The 16,216-nt window shown below is 40.6% G+C and overlaps 2 protein-coding genes across 3 annotated transcripts; both read right to left on the minus strand.

Annotated features, from left to right (window-relative positions):
- Positions 1-39: 39 nt before the first annotated feature.
- On the minus strand, positions 40-5,038 carry comtb (catechol-O-methyltransferase b). Of its 2 annotated transcripts, XM_010734965.3 has the most exons (7): positions 4,933-5,038; positions 4,430-4,585; positions 3,754-3,925; positions 1,407-1,524; positions 1,129-1,322; positions 922-1,053; positions 40-843 (listed from the first exon to the last, which is right to left on the minus strand). In XM_010734965.3, the coding sequence occupies exons 3-7, from the start codon at positions 3,922-3,924 to the stop codon at positions 664-666; spliced, it is 795 nt and encodes a 264-aa protein (XP_010733267.1). In that variant the 5' UTR covers position 3,925; positions 4,430-4,585; positions 4,933-5,038; the 3' UTR covers positions 40-663. The 2 variants fall into 2 exon arrangements, with proteins under 2 accessions (XP_010733267.1, XP_010733266.1); XM_010734964.3 differs by lacking the exon at positions 4,430-4,585 and having other exon boundaries at positions 4,933-5,021.
- Positions 5,039-5,171: 133 nt separating this feature from the next.
- Positions 5,172-14,300, minus strand: LOC104922201 (SRSF protein kinase 2). The gene is made up of 15 exons (XM_019267248.2): positions 14,062-14,300; positions 12,646-12,934; positions 12,459-12,567; positions 12,255-12,342; positions 11,593-11,680; positions 10,736-10,842; positions 10,457-10,622; positions 10,260-10,285; positions 10,091-10,147; positions 8,605-8,971; positions 8,319-8,416; positions 6,739-6,846; positions 6,203-6,272; positions 6,026-6,118; positions 5,172-5,924 (listed from the first exon to the last, which is right to left on the minus strand). The coding sequence occupies exons 2-15, from the start codon at positions 12,875-12,877 to the stop codon at positions 5,740-5,742; spliced, it is 1,794 nt and encodes a 597-aa protein (XP_019122793.1). The 5' UTR covers positions 12,878-12,934; positions 14,062-14,300; the 3' UTR covers positions 5,172-5,739.
- Positions 14,301-16,216: the final 1,916 nt, after the last annotated feature.

Below are 16,216 nucleotides of genomic sequence, written 5' to 3' on the forward strand. Positions count from 1 at the left end.
CAACCCCCTCCTCGCTCGTTCCCTCAGTGCACTAATGGCCACAGATTGGGATTATCATGCAGGCGTCTGTGAAGAAAGCACTAGGTGGACTAGCTCATTTCTTTTTTTTTCTTTTTTTTTATCCTATTGAGCTGGACTAAATGTCAAACCCTCCCCCTCCTCAGTATGATGGAACTCTGTCACTTTCAGAGATTAAATGAGCAGCAATTTGATTCATACTCTCTCTCACACACACACACACACTTGCTCTCTTCATACACCTGTCAACGCTGGCACAATGGAGGGGAATATCAGAGCACAAAATAGGTTTCTGCACCACAGAATGCAGCTGGATTAGATTTATTATTGATTTGAGTCGATGCTCTGGGAAAAAGCAGCCCCCGGATCAGTTTGCAGCTCTTCATCTGTCAATTGGATGCCTGAAAACAGTATCACTACTGCCGCCTACTGTACCAATATAGAGACTGCAACAAGCATTGAGACTTCCATCATAAATGCAACACAAATGATTTGTGATTCCTTCACATAACACGTTTAATTTCAAGTTAACACACTCTACGATGTATTAGAAAAACACATTTTAAGTCTGCTCAGTGAACCCAAGACAACAGAGGTCTGAGGTTTATTAGTACCTATGTAAAACATGACACTTTATGTTAGAAACTACCCTAAGAAGACAGATTTCTCCAAGCCATCCTCCACTTTGGTGTACTCCAGGTGAGATTTGAAGTACTGGCTTTCGTATCGAGGGCTGCTGCGCACATATTCCAAGTAATCAGGAGTTCCGGGGCAGATGACGTTGTCTGCCAGGAGGATGCTGCCTTTCCTGAGGAGGCCACACGCCTGAAGACAAAGTAAAGAGGGTGTCATTGCAGAAAGGTCAAGAGTTTGATCAGTTTAAAATCCATATGAGAGACTTGCCTCCATTAATTTTGTGTCAGGAAGGTACCGATCCTTCCAGTGATCCAGGAAAACCAAATCAAATGTTTTCACCCCAAAGTCCTCCTTCATTTTGGGGATCAAGTCACCAGATGCTCCTTCAACTAACTGGACCTAGAAAGAAGAAACACACTGTACTCTGACCTTTACGCACACATTGTTGTTGTTCAGTTTGTGAGGAGACTTTACCTTTTCCTCTAATCCTGACCAAGCAATGACCTGACGAGCAATGGCAGCAAAGTCTGGGTTAAATTCGAGAGTGATGAGCTTGGCGTGAGGGGGGAGCAGGTTGGCAATCCGCACTGTAGAGTAGCCACAGTAGGTTCCCAGTTCCAACACGGTGGTTGGGTTTACCTCAGATACCACTGAGTCAAGAATGCAGCCTTGAGGCAAAACAAGCAGATGGGTCAAGTAAGGAAATGATTTTACACATGAAAGCACACAGCCATATAATGAGAATTCAGTACCTTTCTCATCCCCAACATTCATGGCCCACTCTTTGGATCTGCAGAACTGATCAATGGCTTTGACCACGCTACAAGGGTCTCCTCTAGTGGCGTTCTTCTGCACTGCACTCAGGAGCCGCTAGAGGGGATAAAAACAAGATAAAAGTACAGTACCACTTTACAATAGAGCAAACCATCATTAATTATTCATTCTTTACTGCTTTTATACATCATTAATAAGCATACATAAAAGAACTCCACATTTAAGTGTCAGATCCCTTTTGTTTGCATCTATCTGTGTTCTTTAAATTCTTTAAATTGGGATTCAACAGAATAGAACAATTAAGGAGCAATAACACTTTATGCTGTACGTGCCTTAACTGTCAGCTCAGACCGTGCCGGACAAATGATCCAACGTCAGTCTTCCTCAGGCAAAAAACAAGAGCGCAAGCAAAACAGACAGATGCTCTGTCTGTCTTGCTTTGTGTGTGTTTTTGCCTAAAGAAGTCCATGTCAAAATGTCATAAGTTATGATTCTAGTTCGTTTCTGTACTTATGTTTGTATCCAGCACCTGTTCAGCTGTGTGTGAGGATTTGAACGCAACTACTTTCAATACAAATGTAATCCTAAATCTCACATGTATTAGTTCTAAATATAGTTCCAGTATGATGCTATACTGTTAGTATGACATTAGCTCTAAACTTCTGGATGATACAATGATATAAGATGGATAACTTTGCTCATTTGTTCAACTTTAGTCATTTGCTCTGAACTATAGTAGCAGTTAGTTAATGTTAGCTCAGTTCATTAGCTGGGCTGCTTGGACTGTGAGCTCAGTTCAGTTTGAGGTTTTTAGGCTGGGAGCACAAGGGAATGCTGACGGGAAGCAGAGCCGGTATCGTGCCAGAACCAGAGCTGGACCAAAGCATGTGGTGTAACTGGGCTCACTGGCCTCTATGGATATGGAATTTGCCAGACAAGAGTATATCTGGAACTGACTTTTAGTCGTTGGCGAAAGCTTTGTGAAATAAAAGACAGATGCCAAGCTGGGCTGGGCTGAACTGTTGGACTAGTAAGTAATATTAGCTGGCTGCTATATCTGCTGTTGTTGCTGTTAGCAAAGTTGATCATAAGTAATATAATCATCACAAATACATGTGTACAGGTGTATCTAATAAGTGTCCCAGTGAACCAGCATGCACAATAATAGGGCAATGGGGCAGTTCCTAAATAGAATGCAAATATATATCACACCTGTGAATGGTCTATTGTTTCATGCCACAGTTATTCCTGACCTGGACCTGGCTTTTTTTCTTAAAGGCTTAGTGAACCTGGATGAAAACAAAGACCTTATTAGATTTTTTTTTTTTTTTACTTTGCTGTATGAAAATGGAATCATTTTCACTCTCATGCAGGCCAAAACACTGATTTGTCATTTTTCTTATTTTCGATCAAATACCTACAACCTCATTTTCAAAACATAGAAACAACATATCTAATTCACAATAATAATAATAATAAAAACAGCTTATCAGAAGTTGAAACTGAGAAATGTTATTGTTCTTGGAAAATGATATGCCTAATTTGAATTTGATGCTCGGAGACCCTGTGTTTGGACATAGAGCGGACGTTTTGCTGACCAGGTCAAATTGATGGTTTACAGCTACAGGAAGTGACCTGAGCAGTGTGTTAATTCACACAATCAATGAAATGAATATGCAGAGTGCCCGTGGTCCCAACAGTGATAATTAGCAAATGTTGCAGCATGCTGACAGGAGGTGTATATGATAAACATAGCTGATAAACATCAGCTCAGCACTGTCAGGCTGAAGATGTAGGCATGCTGAGATTAGCATTCAGCTCAAAGCACAGTTTACATGCTAGCATAGCTGCAATTGTTCCAACCAAGCAATCCGATCTGTGCTATGAATACATTTAGATTCTTCGATTTATCTAAGTTAGTAATTGTATAATGGCAATTGAAGGTGAACTTTACCTTAATATTGTGAAATGTTACATGAGGAGGTGTGCTTTACTGTTATTATTGGCACGACAATGATGCAGTCAGTGCCAATAATGACAGTAAGGCACACCTCATGTAACATTCCTTAAATTATTAAAGGTTGATTAAATTTGTGTTAGAGCATTTATAAATATGCTTAGTTTATTTGAACTACTTTTAATTTACCTTTAATTTACAACATATATGTGCAAATACACATACAGTACAAGTACACTTACATTTGACCCACAGTGTGTTGTTATGCTTGTTTTATTTACAGTCTTCTCTACTTGCAGACCCCATTAAGTCATTTGTGAGTCAAGGCTGCTCGTATGAGAGGTGAATACTGTATGTTGAAGGCACACCTGAGGACGTGTGGACTGGGTCAGCGTGTCCAGCATGGGCTCCACGATGACCTCATGCCAAATAAGTGCCAAACCTCCATGATACTGCACAGCAGCAGGGATCAGCCATCTGTAGAGAACATACAGAAGAGCTGCTCCGCCGGTGCAACTGTAAAGAAAGGTCAGCAACATCCTGCAACCAAGACAGAGAGTGTAAAAAATATTCATTGCGGTTATATGCTACTGCGTTATGGGAAGAGGCTTTGATAAAGGAAGCGCAGACACACAGTGCAACAACACATCTGCATGAGATAAATGAAAGCTCTTACTTCTCTCCTCGCTCTACCTCTCCCTTTGTGTGGAGCTAATGAGATGGGTGTTTACTATTCAGTGTACAATACTCTTACTGCTACTGTTTTCATTATCAGCTGCTGCCAGGTCCAAGCTGTCCACCCACCCACACACACACACACACCTCAATATGATGATATCACTCTTGGATATCATTTAATATCAACTGCAATAAGCACTAGTAAACACACAACACAGTGCTTTGTGTGCAGCTTTCCCACTCTCAGAAAAGATACCTTGAGCACAGATGAATTGGGCAGAAAGGAAGAGAAAGGCACAGCCAGAATCCTAAACAAGGGCTCCTTCTGTGGGAAACATTGGAGGGCATTGCTGGAAGGAGCATTACCTTGCACTCCTAATGCAACTGTGAAAGACCAGCGGTGGTTGAGGTAATTCCTTTTGATTTGGAATTTGAGTTGCATGGCAACTGGCCGAGGGTTAAGAGCTGTGTCACAAAAGGCAGAGCGCTAGGACTTCGACCTTTACTATGGATGGCTTCACCCTAGTGTACACACAACCAAGAGATTCAAAAGCAGAGTAGTGGTAGTACGTCTAGATAAACAGGTTTATCTAAGTGTAGATAGAGACAATTGCACAAGTTGCATGCTGTGCATACTATCTGACCGTCTTCACACCATGAAAAGTTTTCAAACAGGGAGAAAGCTATTCATGAAACTATCAAACGCTTGCTCATTATGAAAATATAATACATTTGACTGGACTGATGAGCATCATCACACTCTTCCACATTCATCAAAAACAACTAGACTGAGCTATGGTCTCCCATGAGCGACACAGGATCAAACCCTTATTATTGTGTTAAAACCTAAAAGAAAACAGAAGACTTACGTGTGTTTGCAGGCAGCGTTCTCTGTCGTCCTCACCTCTCGCTGCTTTTTTATGACTGCCTGGCATACGCTTTTGTTTATAGAGACTAACTCCTCCCTCCTCTTCCTTTCAATCCCCATGGATGTATTAAGACCATCCCCCCTCTTGGAGCTCTGCTGAATGGGAGCATGTATGGAATGCACAGACCAAATCTCTACAGTCACACACACACACGCAGGGACTGAAAAAGTCATTCCTGTTTGGCATTTAATGATTTCTTTGGGTTAACTGTGAGTCCACCTGCAAACACTAGTAGTAGTATCATTTTTATTGTGATTACATTTTCAGCTTAGTTTCCACAAACACCTAAAGTGAGGTTATTAAAGTTTACCTTTTTTTAATAATGCAGTGTATAAACATCCGTTTTCTTTCTGAGTCATCAAGGTAATCCTTCAAAATGACATTTTTTGCGATTGAGTTATGTGAATAAATCCATCACATACTTCAGACACCACCGTTTAAGTAAAAACAAGCATTTCTTCATGGGGAGGTCTTGATTTGCTTTTCTTAGAAACAAAAATAAAGCAATCGGATGTCAGTTTATTGAAATGTAACAACTTCTTGATCATGTCACGAGGCAGTTTTCCAGACAGAGGAACTCAACTGTGAAAAGGCTCTCACTCAGGCTAATAAATATGAAAACTGTCCCCATGATGCCAGCACCAGACAACCACTGTATATTCCACATCTGTCCGAGTCCAACGTCACTTGCGATGTGTCCGAGCCTGCTAGTCCACTGGGCTCTGAACAAGACAGAATCTGGTATATCTAGGAGGAGATCCAGGGGTGTTTCAGACACTGGGCAGCTGTGGCTCTTTCCTCTGGCAGCAGTTCCAGCATGGTGAGGAGGAACGAGCTGAACTGAGCGGCTTCCTCCCGCGACCACTCGTATTTATCCAGCAGGATCTCAAACAAGCTCCATGGCTTCAGCTTGGATATGTGTCGCAGTTGTCCTGTACAGGGTAAGAAGTAGACTGATTAACTACAGTGATTGCAAATAAAATGTTAACCTGAAGTTTTTAATCAATCTTTGTGATCATTCTGTACATTTTACCTTTACGGTTGAAGTATCGTTTGGAATTTCTCCCTGAGAGGGCAAACTGGGATGGAAGGGGTCCCAGCAGCTCGATGATGTGGGCAATGTGATCTGAGAGAACACGAGCAGAGATGCCACGTTATAAGCACATTTAGATTCATCAAGGACAGAAGGGAAGTAGTGAACGACACAGACCTTCCTCGCGGGAGAACGTGGCTCCTGATTGGGGGTCGAACAGATAATCCCCGGTGGCCAGCTCAAAAGCCTGTGGTACACATAAAAGTTGAAAAGTTGTACTTGTGACGCAGCTAGAAATCGAACCCCACTCTCACTGCTCGAAAATTGGAAAGGTGAACTGACACCCCACCAGCTGTCAGTTAACCTTTCCAATCTTTGAGCAGCATTCACACCATGGCCGAGGCAAGGCACCGTACCCCCCAACATCTGCTCCTTGGGCGCTGCGAATCGCTGCCCACCGCTCCAGTCTGTGTGTATTAGGCATCTGCCACTATGTGTGTGATTCTGTGCATGTGCATGTGTGTTCCAACAGGTGCCAACTGGATGGATCAAATGTGGAAGAATAATTTCACATGTACAATGTGATTAATAAAGTTTCTAAAATTAAAAAAAATAATGAATAAATAAAAAACAGCAACACTCAAATGTGACATTTTCACAAAGGAGAGATGAAGAACTTCAAAAATACACATCTGTGAAGGCGGCTGGCTCACCATGCAGGCGGTGCTCCAGATATCGGCCGGTGTGTCATAGTCAGCACCGATCAGAACCTCCACAGAGCGGTACTGACACGTCTGGATGTCCTCAGTGAAGTGTTTGTGCTGACGACAAGAGAGGTGAGACTTTAATGTGCCAGTATTAAATGACTTGCGTCTATAACTATTAACAAAGGTCCACTAAAAGTGTCCTTATGCTTATTCAGCTCAGTGCAAAGTAACTTCAGCTTTCTACTGAAATGACAGACTTTTTACACCTAATTATGTGCATGTAATTGCGTAAGCCAAAGTTATGTTAGCATATGATATATTCTCAATATATGCTAGATCCTCTCTGACTATGACAGCTATGTTAAATGTTACCATTGGTATGCTAACATTCTTACTGCTAATATATAATATGCTGTAATATTAGTAGGTGTAATGTTAACCATGCTTAGTTTAGCATGTGAGCATAATAATATATATGATTGACCTGATGATGGGACTAGATGTAAAGTTATCATCGCTTTTTAAAATTCATCCTGAGCAGTGAAATGAATGTTTGTACCAGATTTCAGAGTGATCCATCTAATAGTTTTATAATAGAAATTTCAATACTAAAGGAAAGTTATTAGGATTCATCCTCTGTGGACCATGAATATTGTACCACATTTCATGGCAATCCATCCAAAGGTTGTCATGACATTTCCCTCTAAACCAAAGTAGTACACATAGCCATTGCTTAGAGGCATGCTCCAAGCATGTGAAGCAAAATACTGTAAGCAGCAAATGGCATCTTTCTCTGACTCCGCCAGATGAAATGAGAAGCACCACCACTGGGCAACACTAAAATGTTTTATGTCTCTCTCCGGTTACATTTCTAATCAGCCCACACAGTCTTGTCTCACTGGAAACATATGGCAGCTGTGTTTCTTTTTCACTGGAGGGCATGGCAAATATGGATTTCATTCTTGTGCCCTACACAAAGCACCTGTTGTGTCCAATCCTTCAAAAATGATGTGTTGAAGGACTTTTATAAACACCTTACAATCTGCTTCATGGCTCTGATGAGTCCTATCCTGGACTCCTCAGTTTAGGACTAATCTTTCAGGATAAACTCAATCCCTCTATTTAGATTTTTTCACCCAGTCTTCGAGTCTTAACTTAGTTTGGTAGATAAAATATTTCGATAGACCTGCAAATAACTACAGTTATCAAGTGGTCACACTTTCTTTATCAAGCAGTTTGGTTGAGGTGTGGTCTTTTTTTGACGTAACTCATGAAGACACTGGGATGTTGCAGCTACATTTAGATGACATACGCACATATCAACTCCCAGCAATCATCCAAAATGTGATAGCATGATAAATATAAACAGATATAACTCACTAATCTGAATTAGTATTTAGATATTCCCCCGAAATGATTCACTCACTATCTGTGTTTTGCCGCATAAATACTCTTAACTCTTAATCTTTTATTGCCAGAATAAATTATGGACACCATGGAGGAGGTATCTGCCTTCTCTCAGCTTTCTACTTATATAATTGTTATTTTTTAGATTTTTGGGTTTAGTTTACTAAATAATCACTCACCACCCAGCAGGCATTTCCCAGGTCAGCTATCTTGATGAGGACTTTATCAGCATTCTGGGGCTTTAGGAGGTCAAGAAGTTCGTCTGAGTCACTGATACCTAAAATACATAAAAGAATGTGACAGCTAAACTTTAGTTTGAGTAAACGTAAATATTTCAAAGTTTATGTAAACACACTAACAAAGGTACACATTTTTGCCAAACTGTAAACATTCATTTTCCTCAGGAAGAGGGACAATCTGCTGACATCACAGTTTAGACAAAACCACAAATGTCATGAGACTGACCACGGGGAGAGGATGGTGAAGGAGGAGGAGGTTCTTTGTCCGCAGTCTGATGAAATAACACTGATCTAGAACCAGAGACAGGAGCATCTGTGTTGAGGTCCGGCCACGAGCAGAAGGAGTCTTTGTTGCTGCGTGTAGCTGAGTCCAGTCCATCTTCAAATAGCATTGTGTGCCTCCTGAACTTGAGGGTAGCACCTGTGAGTTTAGAGAGACAGGTGGAGCTACGGGTGCTGAAGGGAGCAGGGGCATCGGAGAAGGACACGTGAAGTTTCTCTTTTGGAGCGTGGGCAGTTGCACTCTCCTGTCCCCGACGACTCCTGTCTTTCCTCGTCAGTCGTTTCATGGGGCTCTTGGAGACCTTGCTGGACTGCAGGGGTGCAATCAAACAATCGGGTGAGCACTGAGTAAAACTGAAATCTGAAAAGTGCTCAGTGAAAGTCAAGCAAATCGTTCAAATTAAAGCCACTATGTTTTGGAAATTGAAATTGACTTTGGCACCCCCAAATGGTAGCATCAGAAAACATTCACACTGACACAGCATACCTAATGCAGTACAACATCAAATGCAAATCTAATCTTGTAGGGTTTTTTTTAAACGCACATCATCTGCAGTTCCCAGAATTCATGTTAAATACATATATTAATATTTCAATAATAGAATTGTGAAGCTGTTAATCTACATGCTGTATAGTAAGTTTCTAACAAGTTATATTCAATCCACAGCAGTAGGGGTTGAAAGACATCAAAAACTGAAGCTGTTCCCTTACAGATGAACCAACGAGCACTTTCAGTCCAAACTTGTCTCATGCCTTTGAGCTACGGGAGCCTGTTAGTGACACAACAATGCCACAACTAGAGCAAGCTAGCAAATTTGAGCAGAAAATATTTGTTTATTACGAGACAGAAGAGCTGTCCAGTACAAACATAATATACAGTCAGTAGGTTATTCTCGGTAGAAGCCATGGTAATTCATTTTTTCACTACACATCATGACTCTAATGCAGGGTTAGGAGCCAGAGAAGTGCTTCTTGTGAAAATATGAAGTTAGATTGTAAAGTGTATAATATTGTTAAGGAGTTTTCACTGTGTCTTTAGAGTTTGTGACACTTCCCTGTGCCACTTTACTCTCCCGATCCCCCAAATAATGCGACTTTTCTGATCAGACAACAAGAATATTTTGCTCATACGTCTTCTTAAAATGAGTTGTCTGTAGTGGCTTACTTGCCGTAATATTAATCTGATAAATAAATAAGTGTGTAGGTTAAGGATTTAAATCTCCATCCAAATCCATCTTGAGCATCACCGTCATGATTAGACAAGACCCAACAGAATTCTCGTCACAGCGTGCTCATCTGGGACTGACAACGCTGGTTGGTACATATCTGTCTTCAATGATTTCACTTGTCCTATACTGAGTTCCAGGTGTTAGCTGTAGATGTTATTGAGATGTATTTAAGAGGCTCCAGTGCAAAAGTTAAACACTTACCCACTCCCCAAGAGTGTGGAAAACCCCGGTTAGCTTCCCCAACAATCTGGATAAATTCTTAGGTGAATAGAACAAACGCACAAGTCACAATGCAATTATGGCAAAATATAAATGTCCAAATAAACTAGTGAAATAATAATGAGCAGTAAAATACATTTCAGGTGCACACCTGTTTTTCTCCGGAGTTTCTGTTCACTGGCAGGAAGTGAAAATATCAGCAGGAGACAAGAGACAGAATGTCAAAATAAGGGAAAAAAGCAACATTTTTCATTTCATTCAATCAAGAACACCTTCATCAGCATGACATTCACAGATTCCTTCAAAGAAACGAAACACATGTGAGAAAGCAGACAGTGCATCACTAACCTGAGGAGCTGGTGAAAGCAGGAGACACTGGCAGCTGCCACAGCTTGGTGTTGGCCGCCAGTTTCTGTATGTAATCCTCGTCCACTCTCAGGAGGATGTTTTCTGGCTTTATGTCTGTGTGGATAATCTTGCATTTAGTGTGCAAGTAATCTAAACCCTGCAGAACCTGCGATAAGGAATACAAATACCGTCACTGTCACTGTACTCAACGACGAAGAGCTCAGTTACTCTCTAAGACAGAGAGGGTAATTTATGATGGAATAAAGGATGGCACAGCACCTGCCTGAGGATGCTCTTAACACAAGGCAGGGGGAGGCCGGTGTAGTTGGACTTAACGATCCACCTCAGCAGCTGGTGGCCCAGCACTTCCAGAACCATGCATACGTCTGGTGAGCAATTAAGGACCTTGTTTCATGTGGTATACCTTTGGGTATTTGGAGAACAGTTTGCTGATCATTCTGACTTTTATTCCACTAAAATTCAACTTTTTGATTAGATGCTTCTGCTCTCATCATGTTGTAGTACTCAAGATATGTCGTGATCACACTTTTTAAAGGCCTTGGTCTCTTCTCGGAATCGACTGCATTTTTACTCATTCAGTCACAGATTTTAGTTCAAGACCAGTCAAGAACACAACTTTGTGTATGTCACCTAATTGCCTGTGCATTATCTGATTTATTTTTGAACCGTCTGGGAAGACACATCAGCCAAATCTTCAGGAAAAAATATGGTTTCCTAAATCACATCTGCATTCAAAACAGCATCCGAAAGAGCACAGTTTGTGAATACTACACAGCAACGCTTAATGAGGTGACTGAATGTAACAGCTATGCAGGTTTTTGTGAATACTAGCTACCCAAGTAGGATATATACTGTCTGGTCCTGAGTCAGTCTCGCAATACCTCGGTCTTGGTCATGACTTGGTCTCGGTTTAGTTGGTGTTGACTACAACACTGTTAAAATTGTGGTGTGGAGGACATGAACTTATTTCAGCTTCTGAAGGGCATCATGCCAGAAAAAGTTTAAAAACTACTGTTGTAGGCACACTTGGAAACAGTAGAATTAAATACTTGAAGCTATACCTGTTCTTCAAACTACAGAGTAGCTGATCATATTATGCTGTATGTGAAGGATACGCTCTCCATTTGCTCCAGTGATCCTGAAGTCATCGATGAGGTGCACGATTCGCTCACGTTTTGGATCTTTGGGGTCACTGTCCCTTACCTGATGGTCATATATTAAACATATTATAATATCTGCAAAAATGTATACACGTAGTAATAATAAAACAACCACACCGTGATCAAACGACTTCCTTACATCTATAAAATGCAATAACATTTAATGAATGAATGAATGAAGTCACAGTGAGAGATGATGGTGCTGTTGTATTCATATTAAAGCTATAAACACAATATTATCACAGTACTTGCACATTATGTCCCACCTCACCCACCCCATCTCTAACACAACTACCAAGGCTCATGATCAAAAAGATGTTCCCATGATAAACTGTACATTGAGATACAACCCCAAATCTGTCTCTTATTAGAAATTTTGAAATGACATAAGAAATTGTATTTCATGTCACCATTATCAGTCTCGCTTGTTAGTGAATCTTGCTGCTCCACAGCTGAAGCAGCAGTTTCTTTGTGTTGACCAGACACTTACTGTGCATTTTTAAAGTGCTCTTACAATACACACATGCTAAACTTATGTATTGTAAGAGCACTCTGCAAATGACCGCTACTACCTACTGAGCATACGTCTTTAAAAAAAGTGATGTGGTCACACTGACACATTTCAGAAGTTTGATCTCATCCAGTGCCGTCTCTGTGAATGTTTGAGCACTCTTCACCACCTTCAGAGCCACAAAACGCCTCTTCCTGCATGCAAACAATTATGGCAGTTAGCTACTGTTATGTTTATATCATATTATATGATCACTATATGATGTTATTATGTTAAATATGGAATGTCAAAAGGTCAAACCTGTACTTACACCATATCCCAGCAGAGCCACACAGTAGAGAAGTGACCCCATCCCAACTTTTTAACCACTTGGTAACGGTCGACAAAGATCTCTCCTTTCTCTACATGGTAGTAACCACCTGCAACACAGTGTACTGCTGCATCAAAGAGGAGCTCTCAACCAGTGTGATGGAGTTTGGTGTTGGGGTGCTGCCTACCAATGTCGTAGTCTGCAGGGTTCTCCTGTTGCTCTTCATAAGATCCCAGAGGTTCAGTGGAATGGGGATGTATTTGTGCAGCTGGGGTGCTGTGGACAGCTTTGCTGGGCACGGGGGAAGGTCTAGGACTCCCTGCTGTGTCTGGGAAGGGTTCAGGGCTGGTTTTGACAGGTGGATTCGGAGAGCTGGCTGAAAGGAGGGCTGATATGGCAGCAGCGTATGAAGATGACATGTTTAACCCGAGACTGAGGAGTCAGGCCCGGGTGACAGCAGCAGCTCTGGGAGAAAGCTTCAAGAGAAAAGTATGTGCATACTTTCAAAAATGAGTGCTTCAATCATGCTCACATCTCTGAAACAAGAGTTCACTCACTGTTTGTCTGGCAGCTTGTTGTGCTTTTAGTCACTGATTACAGGAGGCTGTTTGTGATGACATTTAAAATGGGCCAGTGAATGTTTATTTTTAGCTGGACGAATGGCATGTCAACGTAAATAGCTCCTGACACTGGGCCTAGCTGCAACTGAACTCTTCCTGATTTTGCAATGGACGACTCCAGCACAGCTGTAAACATGAACGAGTGGCAACTCAGATTTATTCATGATCTTTTGAGGGATGTCTGGATAGAGCAATTATTTTGTTAAGACAGTAAAGTGATTAGAAAATGACAGTCCTTCAGACAGCTCTCACTGCGCTCAATAAGAGGTGGAAGTGGATTTATGCTTGTGTGGTCGTACACTTTGTGTCATTCTGTCGAAAGGTACTAACGTTTAAGAGATCAAGTCATCGGATATTAAATACAAGAGAGGAAAAATGATCATTATTGCTGGTAAAACAAAATAAATAAATAAAACGATATAAAAGTATAAAATTTGTGCCAGCAGTACATTAATCTTAGTTTGCCCGATAACATCTAAAGCTTTCATGTCACATGTTAATATAGTGTATAAATATATGCGCTATAAGCAGTTAGCATTGTTTGAAGCTTGAAGTCATTTTTTCATGCTGTTGGATATTTAATATCAGGTTAGTGAAACATTTCAGACTAACATTTTGTGCAGAAAACTATTGGCTTTCAACTGGAAAAAGTACAGAGGAAATTCAGCAGTGAGCGAGCTTGTAGCACCCTTTTAATATTTCAATCTCAGTTAAATTTAAAATGAAGTAGGTTTGTTTTGTTAATATATGTCAAGTTTTTAATTAATTTATTATGTAAACCATATATACTTGTCATTTATTCAATGATCTCTGTTGCTTTCAGACTAAGTCAAGCATAGTTTTATTTTGAAGGCCTGTGTAGGAAGTGCTGCTTGTTGCTCTCGCGCTGGACTAAAGTGCAGTTTAACGATGAGACTTTGAAGCACTAAAACTCAGATCCTTATTACTTATACCCAAGAACATCAGAGGAGGAGCTTACTTACCCCTGTGTGTAATATGTCCACCTTTAATATTTGTAACAAAATAAAACGAGCCTGGCACGAGGACACCAGAGTCCCTCTCAGCCCGCGTGCACCGTTCCACTCTGATCTGCGTGACTGAAAAACACTCGGTCAGGTCCAGGAATAGCAAACTGCTGCTGCTGGACTGTGTTTCTCACATTTATCACTATGCAGATACTAGTGCTATTTCCAGAGGTGGAGAAGGTCATTTTCTTATGTATTAATTCATTTATCTGTGATTTTCCCATAACACAGTTACAGGTTTATTGCCAAGTAAGTTTGCACTTACAAGAAATTTGACTTAGTTGGTGCAGAATAAACATTTAAGTAAAAAAAAAAAAAAAAATATATATATATATATTTATATATATATATAGGTAGATTAAAAAAAAAGCATTAAAAAAAATAAGCAATATAAATATATATACAGTATCTTCTAAAACAAAAGAGCTGTAGTGCAGAAATGTGCAAGTATATGACCGGCAATAAGAGTGAGTTCACAGTATATTCACAGGATATTATAAATGTGCATATATACAACAGGATGAAGTGGTCCCAAATAAATAAAGCATGTAGGTCTGGATGGGGAGAGGGAGAGAGTCAGTGAGAGGGCCCCGGGCCTTGTTGATAAGGCGAGCAGCGGATGGGAAGAAACTGTTCTTGTGGCGTGAGGTTCTGGTCCTGATGGAGCGCAGACTCCTGCCAGAGGGGAGTGTCACAAAGAGTTAGTTCACTACAGCTCACCAAGAGTAATGATAATGCTACAGGAGATTTAAAAAACATAACACAGAAGGTCAGTATCATCTTACACTTTAAAATATAATTATTGGATAGAAAATTCATTTATAAACACTTTTGCCTTTCAGATAAGATTATGTTGCACCTCACACCTTTTGTATTTTAAGTAACAAGTCAAAGTGTGGTGACATTAGTATTTCTATGCATTTATTACCTAAATTCATTCTCTTTTGGAGTAAGTTAATTTTTTTTTACTCTTTTATGATTATATATACATTCACAGATCAGCATTATGGCCACCTGTCTAATGTTGTGTAGGTCCCCATTCACAGCCACATACACAAAAAACTGTGATACACTGTGTGTCCTGGCACCTTTGTATGAGAACCAACATTCACCTTTTCATTATATTGTGTTCTGGTGGATCGGACCACACATGCCAGCCTTCGCTCCCCACATGTAGCACAGTGCTTTAGCTGCCCATGACCCTGTCACCGGTTCACCGCATTTCCTTCCTTTGACCACTTTAAATAGGTACTGACCACAGCAGGCAGGGAACAATGTGACCCGGTCACCACTCTATCACAATTTAGCCCTTGTCAAAGTCACTCAAATCCTTATCTTGCCCACTGCCCTGCTTCTAACGCGTCAGCTTTGAGGACAAAATGTTAAACTTTTAGCTTCCTAATATATCCCACCCACTGATGCCATGATAATGAAATGAAATACATACAAGGACTCCAGGGACATTGCAAATATTTTGACTGATCATACCAGGAAAACACATGTGATTAATAAAGTGCTAAGCTCTATTTTATTGTACTAGTCTCAGAAGTCAGGGCCCTGCTACTACTGACTATGACACTTAACTTACACCTGTGCTTTCAAATATATAAAATGTCAATAACACAATGTCAAAAATATAAACAGGTTAATAATAAGGATAATTCTTGCTGAGTTATCATTATTTAAATGTAGTAAAGTAGTCACCAGAGTAATCTGTATGTGTGCGTGGTTCACCATTTTTCATGCTTGTCTTAAAGCAAAAGGCGAGCGGGAGAACAGGACGGTGGATTTTATCTTTCATCTATTACATTGGAAGCACATTAGGAAGGAAAGTCCAGTATAAACAAGCAGCAACTGCTGCGGCTCAAAGTGAAGCCAAAAACTGCAATTTCACCGTTCATGACAACTGTACTGAGGGTGAATTTTTATAGAACTCACCTGTTGAAATGATATTAAGGCTTAAAGTTATGCAGAATCACCTGTTGAAATGATATTAAGGCTTAAAGTTATGCAGAATTAACAGCATGGTCACTTTGACTGACAGGTGGGTGCTTCACCGACGATCCACATCTTTGCTCATTTTTCAATTAGCTGGGAGGCGGCAGAGGCAGAG

This window comes from Larimichthys crocea, chromosome I (assembly GCF_000972845.2).
Source record: "Larimichthys crocea isolate SSNF chromosome I, L_crocea_2.0, whole genome shotgun sequence".
Classification (NCBI taxonomy): Eukaryota; Metazoa; Chordata; class Actinopteri; family Sciaenidae; genus Larimichthys; species Larimichthys crocea.

What these genes read in the sequence shown, in the direction of transcription:
- comtb (XM_010734965.3), bottom strand. Translation starts at nt 3,924, where the DNA reads ATGTTGCTGACCTTTCTTTACAGTTGCACCGGCGGAGCAGCTCTTCTG. An exon ending in CCCAGTCCACACGTCCTCAG is followed by an intron (nt 1,525 to 3,753) that starts GTGTGCCTTCAA and finishes TATCCCCTCTAG; the next exon opens with CGGCTCCTGAGTGCAGTGCA. An exon ending in CTGACACAAAATTAATGGAG is followed by an intron (nt 844 to 921) that starts GCAAGTCTCTCA and finishes CTTTGTCTTCAG; the next exon opens with GCGTGTGGCCTCCTCAGGAA.
- LOC104922201 (XM_019267248.2), bottom strand. Translation starts at nt 12,877, where the DNA reads ATGTCATCTTCATACGCTGCTGCCATATCAGCCCTCCTTTCAGCCAGC. An exon ending in TTCACCATCCTCTCCCCGTG is followed by an intron (nt 8,417 to 8,604) that starts GTCAGTCTCATG and finishes TATGTATTTTAG; the next exon opens with GTATCAGTGACTCAGACGAA. An exon ending in TCTGGAGCACCGCCTGCATG is followed by an intron (nt 6,273 to 6,738) that starts GTGAGCCAGCCG and finishes TGTGTACCACAG; the next exon opens with GCTTTTGAGCTGGCCACCGG.